We start from the raw sequence: 19,632 nt of genomic DNA, 5'->3' as shown, positions 1-19,632 counted from the left end.
AAAAACTGTTAAAAAGACCACTAGAGGAAGACAAGAAAAGCAGTCTTTATGTGCAGGTGGTCTTTATGTGCAGGTTCTTTTAAAACAGGTTTCAATTAAAAACTCTGCTCAAGGGAGATAAAAAATGTTGGTGTTTATAGGCAGGTGGTCTTTCTATACAGGTGGTCACTAAAGCAGCTAGTTTGACTGTATACTGCTCTTAATGTTTAATGAGAAAGGAGTGTTGTGCAATGTATTTTCGTATCATATGAGCTTCATGAGATGAATGTGTAATAAACGTTATCTTGTATAAAATATTAAAACTGCAAAGATGCATGATATGTATATATATGGATTGCAATAGGTAATTGTAGTGGCATTTTTAAATAGATTGTACAGACAATGTTTGAAACAAACATTCATTGATTAGATATGAGCAACTGCCATTAAAGGGCAGTACGTGAGGATACAAATTGAATAGTTATTATGAAAGTACGAGTGTAGCATTCTGATATTCGGAAACGCCCTTTATACAGCTTCATATGTGTCATACTGCATCAGAAGAAAAGATGACGTTTGATCATCTTGCATGTAATTTCTTTAATAATTACAATAGCACTGATGATTATAATAATATGCCATACTTATACAGTGCATAACATATGGTGATGAAAAGCAGGAAAGAAAAGGATGAGGGGAGGCATGCAGACACATTTCTTCTTCTTCCATTTTTTTTTTTTTTGGGGGGGGGGGGTGAGGGGCGGGGCGACTGAGGTACTTTATATGTAGATTAGGCATACTAGAATGTATTATACCTGCATGTGAAGAAATAGACCATGAGTTTTGCCCATGATTTTGAATAAAGGCATTTAATTTTACATTTTATTTGTCAATTATATCTGTATATACATCTTTCAATGATGACCCCAAATTTTGATGCTCGATAATCAATGATTATTTGACCTGACTGCTAGGAAAGCATATATATGCTTGTAAGTAAATGATCAGGGGACCGGAGGCATTAAGTCCTCTCAGAGGGACTTGGTAATGAGGATTAAAGCCATATCAAATAGCATGAGCGCTTTGACATGGTTTTGAACATGGGACCTTCCTGTTACAAGACCACTGCTGAACCACTGAGCCATCGCGCCCCCTCAATGAATATTTAATATTATCAATCATTTCTCAGTGAAGGTGATTCTGTGTGGGTAGTGAAATAGTTGAAGTTGTTTTCCTCATGGTCTGTTTTATCAATGAACTCTTTATTCTAGTGCTGATAAAAATGAAAGTGATGTAAATTTGCTAGATACTGTGTATTTCTTATTCCAATCTGTAGTAAAAATGATGAAAATGTATTCAATGCATACAAAGTGATGAAAATTTGCTATATACTGTGTATTTCTTTTTTCAATCTGTATATTTTGTATTTACATAAATCTCAAATTTTGATAGTGATATATGTGTATAACGGTTGAAACATAGTAATATGATGAAAACGTGTAAGCTGAATTGTAATATATAAAATATTGGCAGATGCAATGAAAAAATAGAACGGTATTCATATGGGACTACAGCATTTTTGAGTGATTTCTAATTTAAAAACACCTTGATATTGTCTATAAATTTTCCATATTTCTATCAGACTGTTGTATCATCAACTGAATTTTGTTGTTCTTAAGTCATGCAGGGCATTTTTTCTCCCTTTTCATTTCATTAAATGTGTTTGAAGGGTGTCGGCGAACTTACACTTGTGATTATTTCGTGAAACAGTGCCCAATTGTATAAATGCCAGTCTGAAAACCAATTCTGTAGAAATGACTAATAAAAAATCATTTGATGAATATCATAAAACATGTACTTGGTGTTGTTTATGCCTCTCCCTTTCTTTCTTTTATTCTTTCTCTTTCTCCTTTTTTTTCACTCCTTCATTTATTTAAATCAGTTTATGTTTTTTTCTGATCTAGCTCCTTCCTTTTTCCTTTTTTTTTCTTTTTCTTTCTTTCTGCTAGCTCTGCATCTCAGTGTTGTTTCATGGTTTAAATATTTGTTTCTTATTAAAAATATATCTAAAATTCCACATTGTAGCATATAGTTATTAAAATACCTGGTTATAGTTTCAGTTTACTTTATTTGTCAAGCACAAACATAACAAGTACAATTTGTATGAAAAACCATTCGTTGGTTGTTTCCATCAAAATAAAAGGTGTCAAATAAATGTGTAGATAGAATCACAAATGAGAATAACAAATTACCTATAGCCGGGTAATGTCGGAGCGCCTTGAGGACCTTTGCATGGTCGATACGTGCGCTATATATATTATTATTATTAAATATAAATAATTTAACATGGCTATATGTGCATTAAGAAGAATCCAATATTATTATTATTATTATTAAATATAAATAATTTAACATGGCTACAGCATTAAGAAGTAAACAGAAAATACAAAATGCAGTGAGGGCTTGATAGAGTCAGAGATATAGATGGAGAGACAAATGAACGAAGAGTATCCAATATATATGCCCCATAAATCAAATAAATTCAGGTATGATGAGAACTAGATCCACATATTGAAGTTTATTCTAATAGTTTGGCGGGGAAGCCCAACATATACAAATTAATAAGTTTTTTTCTTTGATACAGCCAGTTACATACACCACAATTACTGTTGCTCATATAGGAAAAGGGGTCTACTGAGAGTTATGAAGCACAATATGCCAATTAATGGATTTCTGAAAGGGGAGAAGGAATAACAAAGGGAACCGAGGAGACGTTTACTGGAATCCAAAATGGAAATTATTTGCACAATTATATGAATTGCGGTTAGGTTTTATTTAAAATAGATAATATTGATAGGCTACTCAATACCAAACAAATCTCACCCTAACAAACATTAGACTGAACAAGAGCGCCATCTCAAATTTCAACGTCCTAACGTTTCAGATTCGATTGCTGAAAAAACACACGGATTTTCGGATCAGAATCTTCCAGAATTTATTATTTTGCAGTGTTCTCAGGAAACGGAGACTGTAAGTAAATACCGGTACGTGAAGTGATGCATATGAATGACTAGTTTGAATGATTATTATTAAGATATCGTTCATTAAATCCACGTATCAATAATAGTCTGCAAAGGAAAAGAAGGAAGTGTTGTGACTTGTGTACATCCCCACATCATCATGATCATGTAGTCGTAGATAGTCAAAATCGCCACAGACATAATACAGACTCGATTCGAGGTCTTTTTGCGCTGGCATATGGCACGGTCGTAGCTCGATCAGAGCGAGGGCATAACCTTACCATCGGCCATCCCTCGTCTGGTAATCTTGCCTTTACTCGCCTTCATTTTGTAATTTAGTTGGTGACAGATGAATATTAGATGGGGAAAATAGAGTCTAGATAGACCTAGAACTAGAAATACTCGAGTGGCAACGCTAAATAAGGCTTAATTTAGCCCAATAAATAAGGCTAGGCCTACATGTTTAAGAAAGCCTCAGAAAAAGTATTCTTCCATGACTTCCATTCCATATTGATCAAGTGATGCCTAGGGTAGCGCGCCCAGTATTCGGTCAATTCCCAGTATTGGGTCAGACGGCCGTTTCGACATCTGTAACAATTTTAAAAATAATTTTCGAGCCACGAAACTTGCACAAATCAAGCAGCTGAACAACTTTTCTTAACTCTCAAAATTAAATGAGATTTAGGGCCCCGGAAAGATCTCCAACTTAGCTCAAAATTGGTCGGTGTCGCAAGACTTTCTGCACTTCTGCGTTCTCTTAGCACATGCGCTAACGTGCATAGCCATATGTAGAAGTCTATTGCGAAACAACTGCGTGTGCTGTCGCAATGAATTTAGTATGTGTGTGAAGAGAATCACTTCCGTGTTCACTCCATCGCAGTGAATTTGCAAATGACTCATTTGCCGATGTGCGAGAGGTATTTATACGATACCCTTGCCATGCGGTATCGCTCGGCCAGTATTCGGTCAACGCATTGACATTCAGTGCTTTATCGCGCAATTGTGTGAAAATAGTGCGCAAATACGCTTCGCTCTTTGGCAACGGAGATACCACGCACAAATCGCGTGACCGAATTCTTATCGGCGCGACCGAATTCTGGGCAGAAAAATGCTCCGTCTTCTTTCGGAAGTATTTTGCTTATCGTTATTCTATATTTTAAGTGACTATAAAATCCTGTTAGAGGAATAAATTTCTTTTCTTTTGATGGGTAGATTGCCAAATAAAAGAGGTAAGAATTCAAAATATTACTGATTTCCCCTTAAGTGACCGAATACTGGGCACTCTACCCTACTTATCTTTTGGTTGCTTACATTACATTACATTTCATTACAAACTAAGATTATTTGCAGTGTAAAAATACAACATTTCTTTGAATAACTACCCATTTTATGCTCTCTCTTCTTTATACTTCCAGGTCAGGACCTACAACTTACAAGGAAATTAAAAGGATAGTGTGCTATGAGATCTGGAATAAATGCTTAGGAAATGCTCAGTTTCATCATAAGTTAGGATTAGTACCAAGAGAAAAAAAGAAAGCGTTAGTGGTAGTAATTATCTACATAGCGACCACTTGGTGTTGGTGACTAAAGCGTCAAAGGGGGTCGACTTTCCCTTTCTATTCCCGAGAATCACAGAAGACTCAACGACTAAATCAAGATGTCTTATATGCTGAGCCATCTCCACAACGGCTGGCAGGTCGACCAGGCCATTCTCGGTGAGGAGGATCGCGTCGTCGTCATCCGCTTCGGTCACGACTGGGACCCGACCTGCATGAAGATGGACGAGACGCTGTACAGGATCTGCGACAAGGTGAAGAACTACGCCGTGGTGTACCTGGTGGACATCACGGAGGTGCCTGACTTCAATAAGATGTATGAGCTGTACGACCCGTGCACGATGATGTACTTCTTCAGGAACAAGCATATAATGATTGATCTCGGTACGGGTAACAACAATAAGATCAACTGGCCGATAGACGATGAACAGGAGGTGATTGATATTGTGGAGACGGTTTACAGGGGCGCAAGGAAAGGGCGGGGTTTGGTGGTTTCGCCCAAAGACTACTCCACCAAATATCGCTATTGATTCATGCTGCAGCTGTGTGAACAGTCAACCAGCAATTTTTCGTCTGTTGATGGTAAACGTTTCAAAAACAGTTGTTTTGTAATGAACAATGGCAACACGCTCCCACATCGTCAAGTTCCATGTCTTCATAAGCAATCAACCAACATTTTTTTTCTCCAGATGGAATGTAGTACATGTAGGTATAGAAAACGCTTGTTTGGACACAGAAGCAGATACAGCAGCAAAACAAAAAGGACCATACGAGCAGTTAGCGATTTAACTCTGGTAAGCTCGAAAAGAGCTCTGATACATTGATAAAAGAGCGCTGGTAAAGTGGTAAACAAAAAGAACTACTTTATTACCATTGTGACTAAATCACCCTTACCGGTATTCAACACTAATTTTAAAAGAGCTGTGTGAACAGTCCGGAAGTATGTTTTATTCTGAGATACCGGATAAACCATTACCCCTCCAGGTATCATTGTTATGTACTGCATCTTCGTAACTAGTCATAACCTTTTGTAAAGTAAGATGTTGGTGGTTTATTATTTTGAAATGATACCTGACCATAGTCTCTGTTACATTCAGCGACCTGGTATATTTTGAGCAGTCTTATCAATTCAGTCTCTTATATTTATTACAATTTCTGATTTGTAGTTGTTTCATTTTTTTTTTTTTTCTAACCTTTTTTGTTATTTTAAATGTACCATTCCCTGTAAATGCAAGCATAGTTTGGATTAACAAAATGTATACTCTTTTATTGCTTTTTCTTTTATTTGTAATGTTTTTTCCAGCAATGATGGCTTCAGGTTTTATTTCATCAAAAGAATTGTGAATGTTTGAAATGATAAGAGATTTATGAATGTTTGAAATATTTAATTAATAAATTTAGAGGTGAATCGGAAATTGGCAAGTACACCATGTAGGTTGGTGGACTGTGTGACGTAATCGTGGATAACACTCCCTATGTTGTGTACAAAAACATGAATTTTTGTTTTCTCCTAAGGGCCTTCTCCCTACTACCTTGGGGAACTCTAAAACCTAATAAAAATTGCTATTTTACTACATTTTTGTGTAGGAACATGTGGTAGAGTTGTCCGCCACTACATCCCAGTGACATTGGAGATTCAGCCAATTTAAAATTCTGTAACATGTTCGTAGATTGGTTGCAAATACAACTAAACAAAAAAAATCATTACTTTCTTACCATTTGTTTGATTTTATTCTAACTTTCACCAATTGACTTCTATGTTTTTACTTTTTTCCGCTTTCTTCCAGAGCAATTTACTGTAAGTTAAGGTTGAATTTTCTTTTGTTTGTTTTTTTAAATGGGGGAGGGGGGAGGATCTTATCCCATCCCTCCCAATAATCCCCCCCCCCCCATGATTATTGTTGTAGCTCACATGTCCACAAACATTAATTTTAGTTAATTATTGTGTGTTAAGACTGCTTGATTTTGTTTGTTTTACATGATCCATTTCCAAGTTGCATCCAAATTGGTATGAAATGTAGTAAATACTTTTTGGTATAACAAAAATATGCATTTGGGTGTTTTTATGCGAGTTGACATTAATGTAGAACAGTAATTAAGAGTATCGTTTTGTCTACCTTCTCCAGAATGAGAGAAGGAAAGGGAGGAAGAGATGGGAAAGAGGATGATAAATGAGAGAAAGAAAGAGAGGGGAAAGAAGAGAAGGAAATGGGGAAACTACTGGAAGAGAGGAGACAGGATAGAAAAGAAAGAAAGGTACAAAGAGGTAAGGAGAGAAAGAAAATGAGAGAAAGGAAGAGCCAAAATAACAAGAAAAGATAGAAGGGCAAGAAAGAAAAAAGATGATGAGCGAGGGATAGGAGAGAGAAGTGAGAATGGGAACAGAGATAGGGAGAGAATTAAAAGTTAAAATATGGACATTATTTTTTTTCTTGTTATACATTTCTTAAATCTTTCAAGGTCTAATAATGGCTTTTCTTCATTTCACATTTATTCCTCTTTTTTCTCATTTGTACCTAGTCCCTTTCTTTCCTGTTACATCTAGTCCCCCCCCCCCCCCTGGGCCCTCTCTCTCTCTCTCTCTCTCTCTTCCTCTCTCTCTCTCTCTCTCTCTCTCCTTTCCTTCCTCTATCTCTCACTCCCTCTCTCTCCATCATCCCCCTTCTCACTTTCTCTCTCACATCCATTCTATCACGTACATGTAGACATTGGTGTGTGTGGTCAGGTCCAAGTAAATCAAAAGGAAGAGAGAAGGGTAAAATAACAAGAACAATAGGAAAAGGAAGAAATTTACTGGAAATTAAAAACAAGGAGAGAAAACTGTAAAAAACAGAGTAGACAAGATAAACTGAGGAAGTGAGAAAACTTGAAAGATGGGTGTAAGGGAGCAAGATTTACAAGAAATTACTAACAAAGAATAACGATACAACTGTAAATTATAATATTCAACATTTTATTGGAATAATTTAAATTTAATCATTTTTTACAGACATGCACAAGAGTTGTGAGGGAAATTATTTCAAAATACCTTATATCTATGTAAAAAAAGTTATTTACTCCTCTCTCCCTTTAAAAAAAATAAGCACCTGTTAATGGCAATAATTTTTGGTCAATCAAAGTGACGAGTTGTGAACCTTCCCCCATTTAACAAAAAATTATAAATACAAAGCTAACATAATATAGATATAATGACTGATATGAAAGGAATAGTTACGCCTCGGGGTGATAGCAGGATGTAACGTCCCCGAGAGCCGGTAAAAACAAATATGCCTCATATATCAAAGCAGTCTATATCTTTTATATACAGAATTGACACAAAAATCTACCAAGAATTCTTACCTTATCCTTTTCTTGAGTAAAGATTGGTTAAAACATCACAAAAAATCTGAGAAACTGACTGTTCATCTTCGCTGGAAAGATGACTGAATGTTACGATCCTTCGGGAATCGCCAACAAAAAGCACTTATGGCATTCGCGCTCACACAAACTAAGTTTTAACATGTAAACCAATGGGGATCTCATCAAAGTGTTACTATTTTCACGGTACCCGGAATCTTTAGGGAATCTCACTCATGAACTATTAACCATTGCTGGCATTGTGTCTTTACGGGAATGGCTAAAATCACGACTCCAATTTCGACCAATCAGTTGGCTAGATTTCTAAAGAGAGGTATAAACAAACTAATAGTACACCTAATACTACATATACTGTACATGTTATATTTAACCCAAGATAGCAGTATTGTCTCCTTTTGGTGACGTTTTTGCATCATCATTTGACCAAGAATTCAGTGCTAAGAATTACATGTTTTCTACATATGAGCAGAAAGAGATAAAAATCAATGCAAGATGTTGCTCCATTCTCGAATAAGAGTGATTTAAATGTAACTAATTATTTAGTCTCTAAGTTGCAGTATAAAATACAAAACCACTATGAGATTAAATGCTGCCAATTTGATGAGGGAAAACTGATCAAATTAAAAGAGAAGAAACTCTGAATTGCAATAGGTTAAATAGGAATAATGTTTGTAAGTCCATGGTTTATACGAGTGATGGAACTAATGATACATGTACATGTCGATATAAACTCATGGCTTGTTCACATCTGGGGAGGGGGTGGGGGTTGTTTCACAAAGACTAGGATCAAATTTAAGTTGGACTTAACTACGTATGGCAGGCCATTCATGCCACTATTTGGTCACAAATCTACAGAATTTACCTTTTCTGATAGTTCATTATTGAAGTTCAAAGCATTATCTAAAGATTGAGAGACCAATGGTGAGAGCAACCAGTGGCATGCCCTATTTTAGTCAAACTTTAAGTTGATCTTAGTCTTTGTGAAACATTCCCCTGTTGTAGTAATTGTGCCCCTTTTTTATGAATGTGCTAAATAAATGGGAAGTTGGAGTGAAAACAGAAGCCGTGCACAGCAAAGGTCCCATGTGTGCTGTAAGGGTTATAACGTACAACATTGCACATTACCCTTTTAAAACATCAATATACAAATGATGCATGCGCATGAGTTCATTATACGATCTATCCACACTCGAGTTGAGGCTGTGTGTATCTATTGCACAAAGCAGTTAGGCTGAGTGCAATAGATACACACAGCATCAACGAGGACGGATAGTTCGTATAATGAACGAATGAAAACATGCATTCTTTGTTTTATACATCAAAACTCCAAAGTCCTTGTTATTGTAAAAGGAATTCATTCAAGATTGTGCTGACAAATAAATCTCAAGTTTAAGGCTTAATTTAGCGCACACATAAATATAGCAGGAACACTTACCTCTATACCCATTTACGCACACACGTGACCGCGCATGACCAATCATTTGATTAGGATCTGGGAGTGAGTTGTATAATGGAGTGTATTAGCTATCCAATACCCCATAGGTTCATAACATCAGGCTAGAGGCAGAAAAATGGGAATTATTCCTCTAAAGTAGCAATTGTTAAAGAGCTTAGTTGAATTAAACTATTTAGTCTTGTGTGAACCAATTTGAAAAAGGAGTTTTCATGTTTTTAACAATGAACAAATAATTCTCAGCCACCCGATAATTGGGTCTACCATGGAGAGCTGAAACCACCCCGATATGAGAAAATAGGTTTGGAGTAATCAAGAACTGACGAAGTTTGCTTTGGGCCCGATAATCGTCCAAAGCAAAGTCCAACGGATTTTTACTGTCTAGTTTGACCGCTTCAAGGAAACTGATGATGCCTTGCAATTGTGTTTGCGGGTACAGGACTGCCGGCAAGCAGCAGGATGTCCCTGGGCCAAGCTTGTAGAAGGACTTAGAGAGAGTCAGTGGAAGGGTAACGTAAGGTCTACCTAGAAGCCATGTAAACAACATGCAGTATGCAAATCCCACAAGGAACTGCGGTAGGACCTCTATTTTTTGTTTGTCAGTATTCATTACACAACAAAAGGACAGCATAAATGACATGATGAATACAAAAAATGATGCTCCTATAAGGCCAACGGCAACCCATTCTAAGGCAAAGTAGTAGTTGCGTTCATACTTGGCAAGGGAGTTTGGAAAGTTAAGTTTAAGCCACACCCATTCATCTCGGTCTGAATGCAGCTCGCCTTGATGGATCTGCGTTTCAACTCGATGCTTCAGAACATGATCCAAGACTGTGTAGAAATCTGTGTGAGGAAGAGCATCGTCTTGGAGAAGGATGACGTATTCTGAAGAAAGTTTCTGTGCCTCGCGTAGACAGAAAAGGTAGTCCTCCTTCTCTCGCTCGTAGGGATTAAGCTCTTGACCGAGCGACGTCTGCACCATTGGGAAGTATTCGGCCAAAGCTACGGCTTCCTTGTGTACACTGGTAGAGGGTCTCTTGGTGTTACATATGAACAGAGCCGTTTCTTCCACGCCTCCAGAGTCCTGCAGGATATCATGTAGGGCAACCATCAGCTGGGTAAGATAACGAGGAGACGGCCGTGCAAGCCTTGGGATAGTTTGAACAACGATCACAAACCTGAGCTTACCCTTTCTCATTGACTCCTCATACAGCTGCTTCGTCGCAACCTTTGACATCCTGGCTAACCGTTTCTCGGCATTGTCAGCATTGATGCCGTTGATATCTATGGCTTTTAATAGTCTGTGTTGTTTAGAAGTATCCCGCCCGAGGCTGTAGTACTTTGTCAACGGCAAGTCACGGCATAGGATTGGCAGGACAATGCAGAACGTCAGGAAGTAGACGGCAAACACGGCAACGAGAAATTTCCTCCACTTTTGACTGCGACAGAGAGAAGCAGACTTTGTTCCACAGAAAATGAACGGCTTGCAAAAACACTTGCAAGTGGATAACCTCCCCATTTTATGGTATCCAACTGTTCAGACACCAAATCAAATGTTGTGCATGAATGGAACATAACCCTAATACGAGTAATAAATCTTCACAAAAACAAGTATGTTCAAAGATCAGGATCATCAGAATCCTCCATTGGTGGTTACAGAACCTCTACTGCAGCAACCCGGTTTTCCGGCATAGATCTGTTGACTCTTGATACCAGTCATTGCTGTAGGCTTAGTACACCAACCGTCCAGTTCCATTCAGCCTTGGGTGAAGCTGGGTTTTCTGGTTAGAAGATAATTGCTCCTTTTATGCAGACCTGAATCAGATTTAAAGAAGAAAAAGTGTTCATAAATTTAACAAAAAGACAGAGACAGAGAGATGGAGCGACAGAGATAAAGAAAAAGGGGGGGGGGGGGGGTGGAACAAAAGTATACATTAGTTATGTCCTAATAATGAAATTGGCATTGTAGCTTTCTTTTATTTAGCCTTAGGCCCAGCTCCATTATGAAAGAAAGCTACAGCCCCCAATATATTTGTTCCCAAACTGACAAATGAGGACGAGTGACAAGAAGATATCCAGAACACTACACAAGGTCAGACAGGGGGGAATCCAGTTCAACCCACTCGTCCATTCGCTATAGGAGGGGGTAAAAAAAGACACAATCAATGAATCCAAAGAGTTTTGTTAGGAATTTTATTTCACTACCAACTTCACCTTTCTTTCTTTCTTTCTTTCTTATAAGACAATAGCGCTTTGCCTGATCTTGAAGCGTGATTGGCCCAACGTCACTCCTTTACTTTATAGTAAAGCGCTAAAATATAACCCTAGGCCGAGCTGAGCTGAGCTGAGCTGGGGTGGAGTGCGTCGACTCAGCTCAGGCATCCGTCAGCCATCAGCAGCGGATCGAGCCGTCGGGCCGGGGCCGGGTCCGAGGGTCAAATGCACCCAGGCCACGTCACGCCCACTCTAGCTCTACCGCGGGTACATCACACAATTGATGGAAGCTTTAAAAGCCGAGGATTTGAATACTAACCTCGAATTGCCAGATCTTCTGAAATAAGCTGCTCCTCCTAGTTGTCGACTTTCTAGGTCCAATATCAGTAAATGCTGGTGGTAGACCTACAGGATGGCAAACCTCTTTTTACCGGCAGCTTCTTTCAGAATCCACGTATCCTGCGTGCGTATAAACGATTATGAAACGCGAAATGTGGAGCTTATTTTTATGTAGTCTATGCATTTTATAAACTGCTCCCCCCCCCCCCCGAATAGTGTTATCTAGCCGAACCCTAACCCTAACAGTGGGCTAACACCAATTTTATGGCTATGATTATTATTATGTTTTTTTCTAGGCTTCCTTGAGCTTGGGACAAATCCCTAATCATGTTTGTTAACCATATTTAAGGAATGCCACACATGAACCTCTAAAAAAGTCGTCCTTTTTCAGAACACAAATACGTACATGTACATGCAAATTGGCTCTATTATGCATGTCTGTCCCCCCCCCCCCCCCTCTCTCTCTCTCTCTCTCTCTCTCGACCCCCTCCCCCATCTCTCTCTTTCTCTCTCTTTCTCTCTCTCTCTCTCTCTCTCTCTCTCTCGACCCCCTCTCCCCCCATCTCTCTCTTTCTCTCTCTCTCTCTCTCTATCTCTCTCTCTCTCTCTCTCTCCCATTCCATTTGGGGGTCTTTTCACTCGATAAGTTCCCCCTATTTATAACTCATTATCGTATAGGCTTAGGCTACCCACAATTATGTTCTGATTGGTAAATTACTAAATCATCTTTCCACTTCTAATCTTAAATTATTAAGTCGTGTGTGTTGTTAATTTGTTTAACTTATTTATCTATTAATCATTTATCCTAGCTCATGCAATGTTTATTTACTTTTCGGGGGGGGGGGGGGGCCTTTTTTCTTTATACTTATATTGTATATTTTTTCTTGAATTTCTTCTAAGTTAGTCATCAGGTAGAATACACAATGATTACACGTACATGCATTTTCTTTATATTTTCATTTTCAATAAAGCATAGTAAATTATTGTGATCATACAAAGAAAAAGAAAATACGAAGAGAGGGAAACTGTACGCGTGCATCATTGTGTGTATGTGAGAGAAAGAGAGAGAGAGAGTGAGAGAAAGAGAGAGCTATAGTTAAAGAGAGAGAGAGAGAGAGAGAGTGAGGGGAAGAGAGATCGAGTTAGCTAGAGAGAGAGGGGGAGAGAGAGAGGGAGAGAGAGAGAGAGAGAAGCCTGAGAAGAAGAAGGAAAAAAAAGGTCAGAGAGAGAGAAAGAGAGGAACGAATACAAGACGGGGGGGGGGGGGGCACAAAACATTATACAATGGATATTTTGTTCAATTATTAATTGTGTCGTCATGTTTACACTGAGAGGCTTTAGTCATTGTCATTGTGTCGTCATCGCTACTACACGTACGGCCGGTCATCAACTGTATGTTTTCCATATCAACACATTAATTACAAGTTTGAGGCGCGGCCACATGCATCCTTCGTGTGCCCACGTTTGAACCTTAACTAGTATTAATATCCTTTGTTGTGTAATCCACCTTAATCATGGGGTTTTACCGCCACAATTACCCCCGCCAACGCCACAGTAGCTCCCAAAAGAGGAATCAGGGAACCATGTACAAAAGACGTCCTTCCGTAAATTTATAAATTCTAATATAGGGTTTGAACAAGTAAGATACGTCTTCCAGCATCGAGTTACTACACGCACATTTCTACCGAAGTTATAACATTAATCGAAGTAGATTAACCCTCCTAGTGCCACGATAGTGCAAGAAGTTTATGCAGCCATGGCATGTGCGTGAAGTGGGAAGGAAAGGCTTATATTCCGCATCAAACACACACCCACACTAACACCGCAACTGTCTACACCCACACATACGCAATGCAACATTCACATAAACATACCGCACATATTATATACGGATGTTTAGATAAACATTGAAGGCCTATATATACATGTCATAAAGTGACACCATCAACGGAAAGCAACGGATTTAATTTTGGATAACTCGTATCTATATCATCATTATTTGGGATAGGTCATTTATTTTCGAGTCGATCAGCCTTTCATTATTGCTAACTTAAATTCAACACACTGAAGACGTTTCTGTGAGTATATGCTTCGTATGTATCACTATATTATAATCATTATCATGAATTAGGGAAAAGGAAAACACGTTTGAAATTATAAATCTGATGTAATAATTTCGAGTTCTAAGAAGGGGGTGGGGTGAGGATGTCTCTTCCCAATAACTTTATGGCCCTTATTAACCCCTTTCCCAGCACCTTACAGGAAACCTCACCCCAATAGATAACTTTATTTATTCTGAGAGATTTATTACATTCTTGCCATCAATCTACAAGATTCCCCACCAAAGTGTATAAAAGAGGCATAAAGCAAGAACAATGTACAGTTTCTCAGCACGACATGGGCATCTATTTTCTTGCATTCAAAAATTATAAATGCATTCAAATTTATGGATGCTTCCTTCCCAGGTGTGTGTTGTGATGAAGCATTTCATTCACCTGCTATTATCCTTTGTACTACAATTGCCAGAACGAAAATTGCATTAATAAGTTGGTGCTCTTCTGTGGTGGAGGTTTCTCATAAATGAAATAGATCTGTTAACTGCTATATGTTAGTATTTCTATATAAATTAGTTACAATATTGTTCCCCTGCTATCTATTTTTCACCAAATATAATTTATATCTTCTCAGCTATGATTTTCCTCTTTTGAAAAGTTATTAATTTAAAAAGTCTTTCCAACTAAAGCTTGGTGCATGATACATTTACAAATTCAACTGGTACGTCACGTTTTCAAGCAAATGGCTGCGGCCATGTCATGCTAAAAATGCATAAAATCATGCCAAGAATATCTTCATTTTTATATTATCTCCTGTACATTTTTGTAAGGAATTTTGTACATCAAAGGGCAGGAATACATTTCAATTTTTATAATGCCTACACTTATTCTTTGGAGTGATGTTTCCTTTAACGAACATTTTATAGCAATATACCACAAACATGATTATTTGCAATAGACTTTTATGGACATGTCGACTATATGCTAGACTCTGCTAGACTTAACACATCTTATTGACTAGTATTATTAGTTTAAAGGGACTTGGCAGATGAGAGAAAATGATGCTAACGTAGTGACTTCAATGCTAGATGTGCAATCAAAGATAATCTGAAATTTTGAGTGAAAATGTAAATCATCACAAAGCAATGAATTGGCTGTATGTCTATATACCATTCCTACATTTAGGTGTTGAAAGATATTTTTTTAAAGCCTGTTTTATGTATTATTTCATAGAAAAACGGTTGGGATAATTCAAAAATTGGTTGGGAGAATACATTGTTAGGGGGAGTTACACCTTGACGCCTTCAAAGAAATCATATCTTTCATGTCATATCGATTAACCTTTCATGCAAAATATTTGCATTTTTTTTTGTCATCAACCTCCAACAATGTTACCGGTTCACCCCGCGTTTGATTATTCCTAACCAGGATATTGGCTCGGTTCCAAACGTATCTAAAGGCAATAGGTGGGGTTATGCACACGTTGAGAAAAATAAAGGTTTGGATCTCGGTCCAGACCTCACTTTCTCGCGTACATGTGAACGTGCCTTATGTTAATTTTAAATTGCCATGTGGTCATAAATATTTCATGAATGGGTGTGGTGCAGATTTTAATCGCGTTTGGTTTCAAATGACATTGAGATTTATCATTATAGAGTTAAAAACGTATTGACGAATATTGAAACCGTTAACAATTCATAACTGGTAAAAAGTCCCAGACGATCAATGGGGGGGGGGGGGGGGGGGGGGGATTGTGTGATGTTTTATTTCTCTGTACTTCCCTTTTCTTCTTCTCATTCGTATCTATATTGTGTTGATTTATTGTTGTGGTTCAAATGTAAACATTCAATTTGTTGAGTTTTAGTTATAAATGAAATTTGAAGAAAAATGGTACGTACAGTGTGTGATAGCCCTTCTGTGAATAACATTCAATTTAAATTACCGATGTTGTTATGGCATACAACTAAACAATAATTGTAAGGCGACATGCATGGTTAACTATTTTTCTTCAATTTTCCTTATACTTATATATATATATATATATATATATATATATATATATATACTTATATAACATAACTTTAAAAAAAAATACAATGTCACTTCAAAAAGATAAGAAACGTTATTACTCAGATTATCTCAAGGCTTTCTGACAGCGGCTTTCGCAGGTTGCGGTTCACTTGATATGTTTTCCTCCGTTGAAGTTCTAACAGCGTATTTGATTGGTGGAAATGGGCTAAATAGAGAGAGGCATATTTTAATTACACAAAAGTTAATTGACCGCCAACTTGGCAGCGTGTTCCTCTTTCCAATTTCCTGTTGTTTTTTTATTCATGCAGAATCCAGTTGAAAAGATATTGATGACGTATGAAAGGTATGACTCGATGTCGATGGTATGCCAGACATGTGATATTATTATATGATTCACTCGAATCAATATTTAACTGTACTCCGTCTACCAATCATGACAATAGCTCTCATGAGAAGAAAAATAAGGACATAATAACATGAAAAACCACAGTTTATTTACTTATAACGGGATGGAAAGGCGGCGAGAACACGGTTTCAGTCGAACGGATGAATTGCCTCCTCCTCCCCCGTACTATAATACTGACTGTGGTCTTGAGTCCCACTGGACTGGTGGTGTTTAATTCTCACTTGATCCGATTTTGTAATATAGATTTCAATTTCCTCATATCGAAATAGAATATCGGTGTGCGGAACAACCGAATAAAAAGAGAAAACGGCTGGCCCTAGCTTGTTATTATGACGTGTATGATCGATATCTGTCCCACCCAGTAGCGGATCCATGATTCTCCTCTCAGAGAATCATGCATGATTCTCTGCAGTGGCGTACCTGGGGTACTCCGTCAGGGGGGGGGGGGGGGGGCAAGCGACCGAAACAAACAAAAAAGGCGATGCTAATTTTCACTTCTGGCGAGCGAGCGAGCAAAAAAAATCTTTAAGTAACGTTTGGTATATAAACTGGTATTGTTGCAAGTTGGGGTGGGAACATTCACTTGTTAGCGACGTTAATTTCATTTTTTTGCAAACGAGCGTAGCGAGCAAGAAAAAAAAAATCACTTCTTTTTTAATAATTGCCACTTAAACTTGGTTCAATTGTCCCATGCAGGGCGCGGGAACAATATTTTGTTTAGGGTGATTTTATACCCATCTTAGCTAGCGAGCGAAAAAAAATCTCTCTCGATGAATTGCTATATAAAATTTGTTTCATTGTTGCAGGTCGGGGGCGGGCACAATCGTGTTTAAGGCAATGTCAATCCCATTTAGGCGGGCAGGCAACCTCCTACATTTATCTTTTTAATGATATTGTAGCAGGTTAGTGGTGGGCACATAATTCCACGAGCTAGCGAGCGAAAAAAATCACTTCTCTTTTATAGGGAAAATATGGTACATAAAACTTGGGTTCATTGTTCCATGTCAGGGACGTGATTATTAAAAGCGGTGTTATTTCTATTTTGGCGAGCGAGCGTAGCGAGCGAGCAAAAAAAAAATCACTTCTCTTTTATAGGGAAAATATGGTACATAAAACTTGCGTTCATTGTTCCATGTCAGGGACGTGATTATTAAAAGCGGTGTTATTTCTATTTTGGCGAGCGAGCGTAGCGAGCGAGCAAAATTTTTGTGATGATAATTGGTTCACAAATTTCAGATTTTTTTGTTGCAGGTCAGGGCTCACACAATCATGTCTAACAGGCGCGCCGGAAGCAGTTTGGGATTGGAGTGGCAATCATTCCAGGGGGCTCACCTTCCAGGGGCAGTGACGTAATGAGAAAAAACGTTCGGAAGGGGGGGGGGGGCAGACGAAAAATCTGCATCACCACCAGTCTTACACGTTACATGCAGGTCCCGCGGAACGTTTTTCAAAGTGGAGTATTAACGATCAGGTAGAGCTTATATTGGCGTGGGGTCCAGGGCATGAGCCTCGGCAGGGGTTCAACTAGCTGAGCCCCCGGAAGCTCTGGGGTTTTAGGTATTTAAGTACGGTGAGATGAGCATCCAGGGACCCTCTTTAAGGCAATTGACGTGTTTCAGGGGGGAGCCCCCAGAAGCTCAGAGGTTTCAATATCTAACTACGGTCAGATGAGCATCCAGGGGCCGCCGTTAGGGCCCTTGGTGGGGTCCAGGGGGCAAAGCCCCCGGAAGCTCAGGGGTTTTAGGTATTTAATTAAGGTCAGATGAGCATCTAGGGGCCCGCCTTAGGGCCCTTGGTGGGCTCCAGGGGGCAGAGCCCCCGGAAGCTCAGGGTTTTGGGTAATTTATTACGGTCAGATGAGCATCCAGGGGTCCGCGATAGGGCCCTTGGTGGGGTCCAGGGGGCAGAGCCCCCGGAAGCTCAGGGGTTTTAGGGACTAATTACGGTCAGATGAGTATCCAGGGGACTGCCTTAGGGCCCTTGTTGGGGCTCGGGGGCGGAACCCCCGTTAGCTTTGGGGTTTTAGGCATTTAATTACAGTCAGATGAGCATTTTTGTATACCATATTTGTAACATTGGCAGGTCACTTTTTTTTTTCTCTCCGTCTTTCTTTCTTTTTCTCCCTAACATACTTTTTCAAAAAGTGAGGGGCGGCCTTCTAAATAAGCGTATTTTTCGCCCGACTGTAATTTGGGAATTTCTTATTTTCCAACAAACGCATAAAAAGGTATGACTTACAAAAAAATGGAGAAAAAATACCGGAAAATCATGTCATAACAGCAACATTTGTAAATCACTGGTATCGAATAACAAATACACCCCCCCCCCATCAGTACGCCAGCGTTCAGGGGCTCATGTCTTCTCACCCCTATAACAAAAAACATACACGCTTTCCCATTCTCGCACAATATGTCCACGATATGCGCGTATCGCTATTATAAAGACCTCCATTGATAAATACCGTATAGGTGGCACGCGCAATGTTTATGAAATTTAATTCCTGTGAACTTTCCATTTCTTTGAATGGAATTGTATATATGATTGAATTCAGGTTTTTATTATTGTTATGTTCTTTTGGGTTAAAAATACAAACCATGTTTACTCCTTTACTGTTTTTGTTTTTGGAGGGGGGGGGGCCTTTTTTTTTGGAGGGGGGGGGGGGGCGTTTTTTTTTTTTTTTTTTTTTGGGGGGGGGGGGGGGGGGCAAAAATGCGTTTTGCCCCCCCCCCACTTTTTTGATTGGGGGGGGGGGAACTGCCCCCCCTGCCCCCCCCCCCACTTCCGGCGCCTATGATGTCTAAGGTGATGTTACTTCCGTTTTGGCGAGCACGAGCACACCAAAACTTCTTTGAATAACGTTTGGTACATAATTATTAACTGGTTGTTGCAGGTTGGGGCGGGCACGTTAGCGGTGTCAATTCCATTTTTGCGAGCGAGCATAGCGAGCAAGCAAGCAAAAAAAATTCTCTTTTAATAGAAATTAATAAATAAACTTGTTTTTATTGGTGCAGGTCAGGATGGACGCAATCGCGTTTAACGCGATTCAATTCCTTTTTGGCGAGAGGGCGAAAAAACTCTTCCATTTGTAATGATATTGTTGCAGGTCAAGGGTGGGCACAATTGTTTCCAAAGCAATGTCTATTCATTTTATTCGCGAGCGAGAAAAATGAATTAGTCTCTTTTAGTAACATTTGGTACATACATTGTGTGTTATTGTTGCCAT

At 38.8% G+C, this 19,632-nt stretch overlaps 2 protein-coding genes across 3 annotated transcripts; one reads left to right on the top strand and one right to left on the bottom strand.

The window, feature by feature from the left end:
• The first annotated feature begins 2,887 nt into the window (after positions 1-2,887).
• LOC578262 (thioredoxin-like protein 4A) lies at positions 2,888-6,601 on the top strand. 2 transcript variants are annotated; one of them, XM_011679404.2, is made up of 2 exons: positions 2,888-3,009; positions 4,415-6,601. In XM_011679404.2, exon 2 carries the CDS (start codon positions 4,657-4,659, stop codon positions 5,083-5,085), a length of 429 nt encoding a protein of 142 aa, XP_011677706.1. In that variant the 5' UTR covers positions 2,888-3,009; positions 4,415-4,656; the 3' UTR covers positions 5,086-6,601. The 2 variants fall into 2 exon arrangements, with proteins under 2 accessions (XP_011677706.1, XP_030845542.1); XM_030989682.1 differs by having other exon boundaries at positions 2,897-3,023.
• An 888-nt stretch (positions 6,602-7,489) lies between these two features.
• On the bottom strand, positions 7,490-12,044 carry LOC105444744 (transmembrane protein 246-like). The gene is made up of 2 exons (XM_011679401.2): positions 11,899-12,044; positions 7,490-11,180 (listed from the first exon to the last, which is right to left on the bottom strand). The coding sequence occupies exon 2, from the start codon at positions 10,882-10,884 to the stop codon at positions 9,541-9,543; it is 1,344 nt and encodes a 447-aa protein (XP_011677703.2). The 5' UTR covers positions 10,885-11,180; positions 11,899-12,044; the 3' UTR covers positions 7,490-9,540.
• Between the last annotated feature and the right edge of the window lie 7,588 nt (positions 12,045-19,632).

Source organism: Strongylocentrotus purpuratus, unplaced genomic scaffold (assembly GCF_000002235.5).
Source record: "Strongylocentrotus purpuratus isolate Spur 01 unplaced genomic scaffold, Spur_5.0 spur5_scaffold_18, whole genome shotgun sequence".
Taxonomy (NCBI): Eukaryota; Metazoa; Echinodermata; class Echinoidea; order Camarodonta; family Strongylocentrotidae; genus Strongylocentrotus; species Strongylocentrotus purpuratus.
Note: the sequence above shows the minus strand (reverse complement) of the source record. Positions and strands in the feature narration are given on the sequence as shown.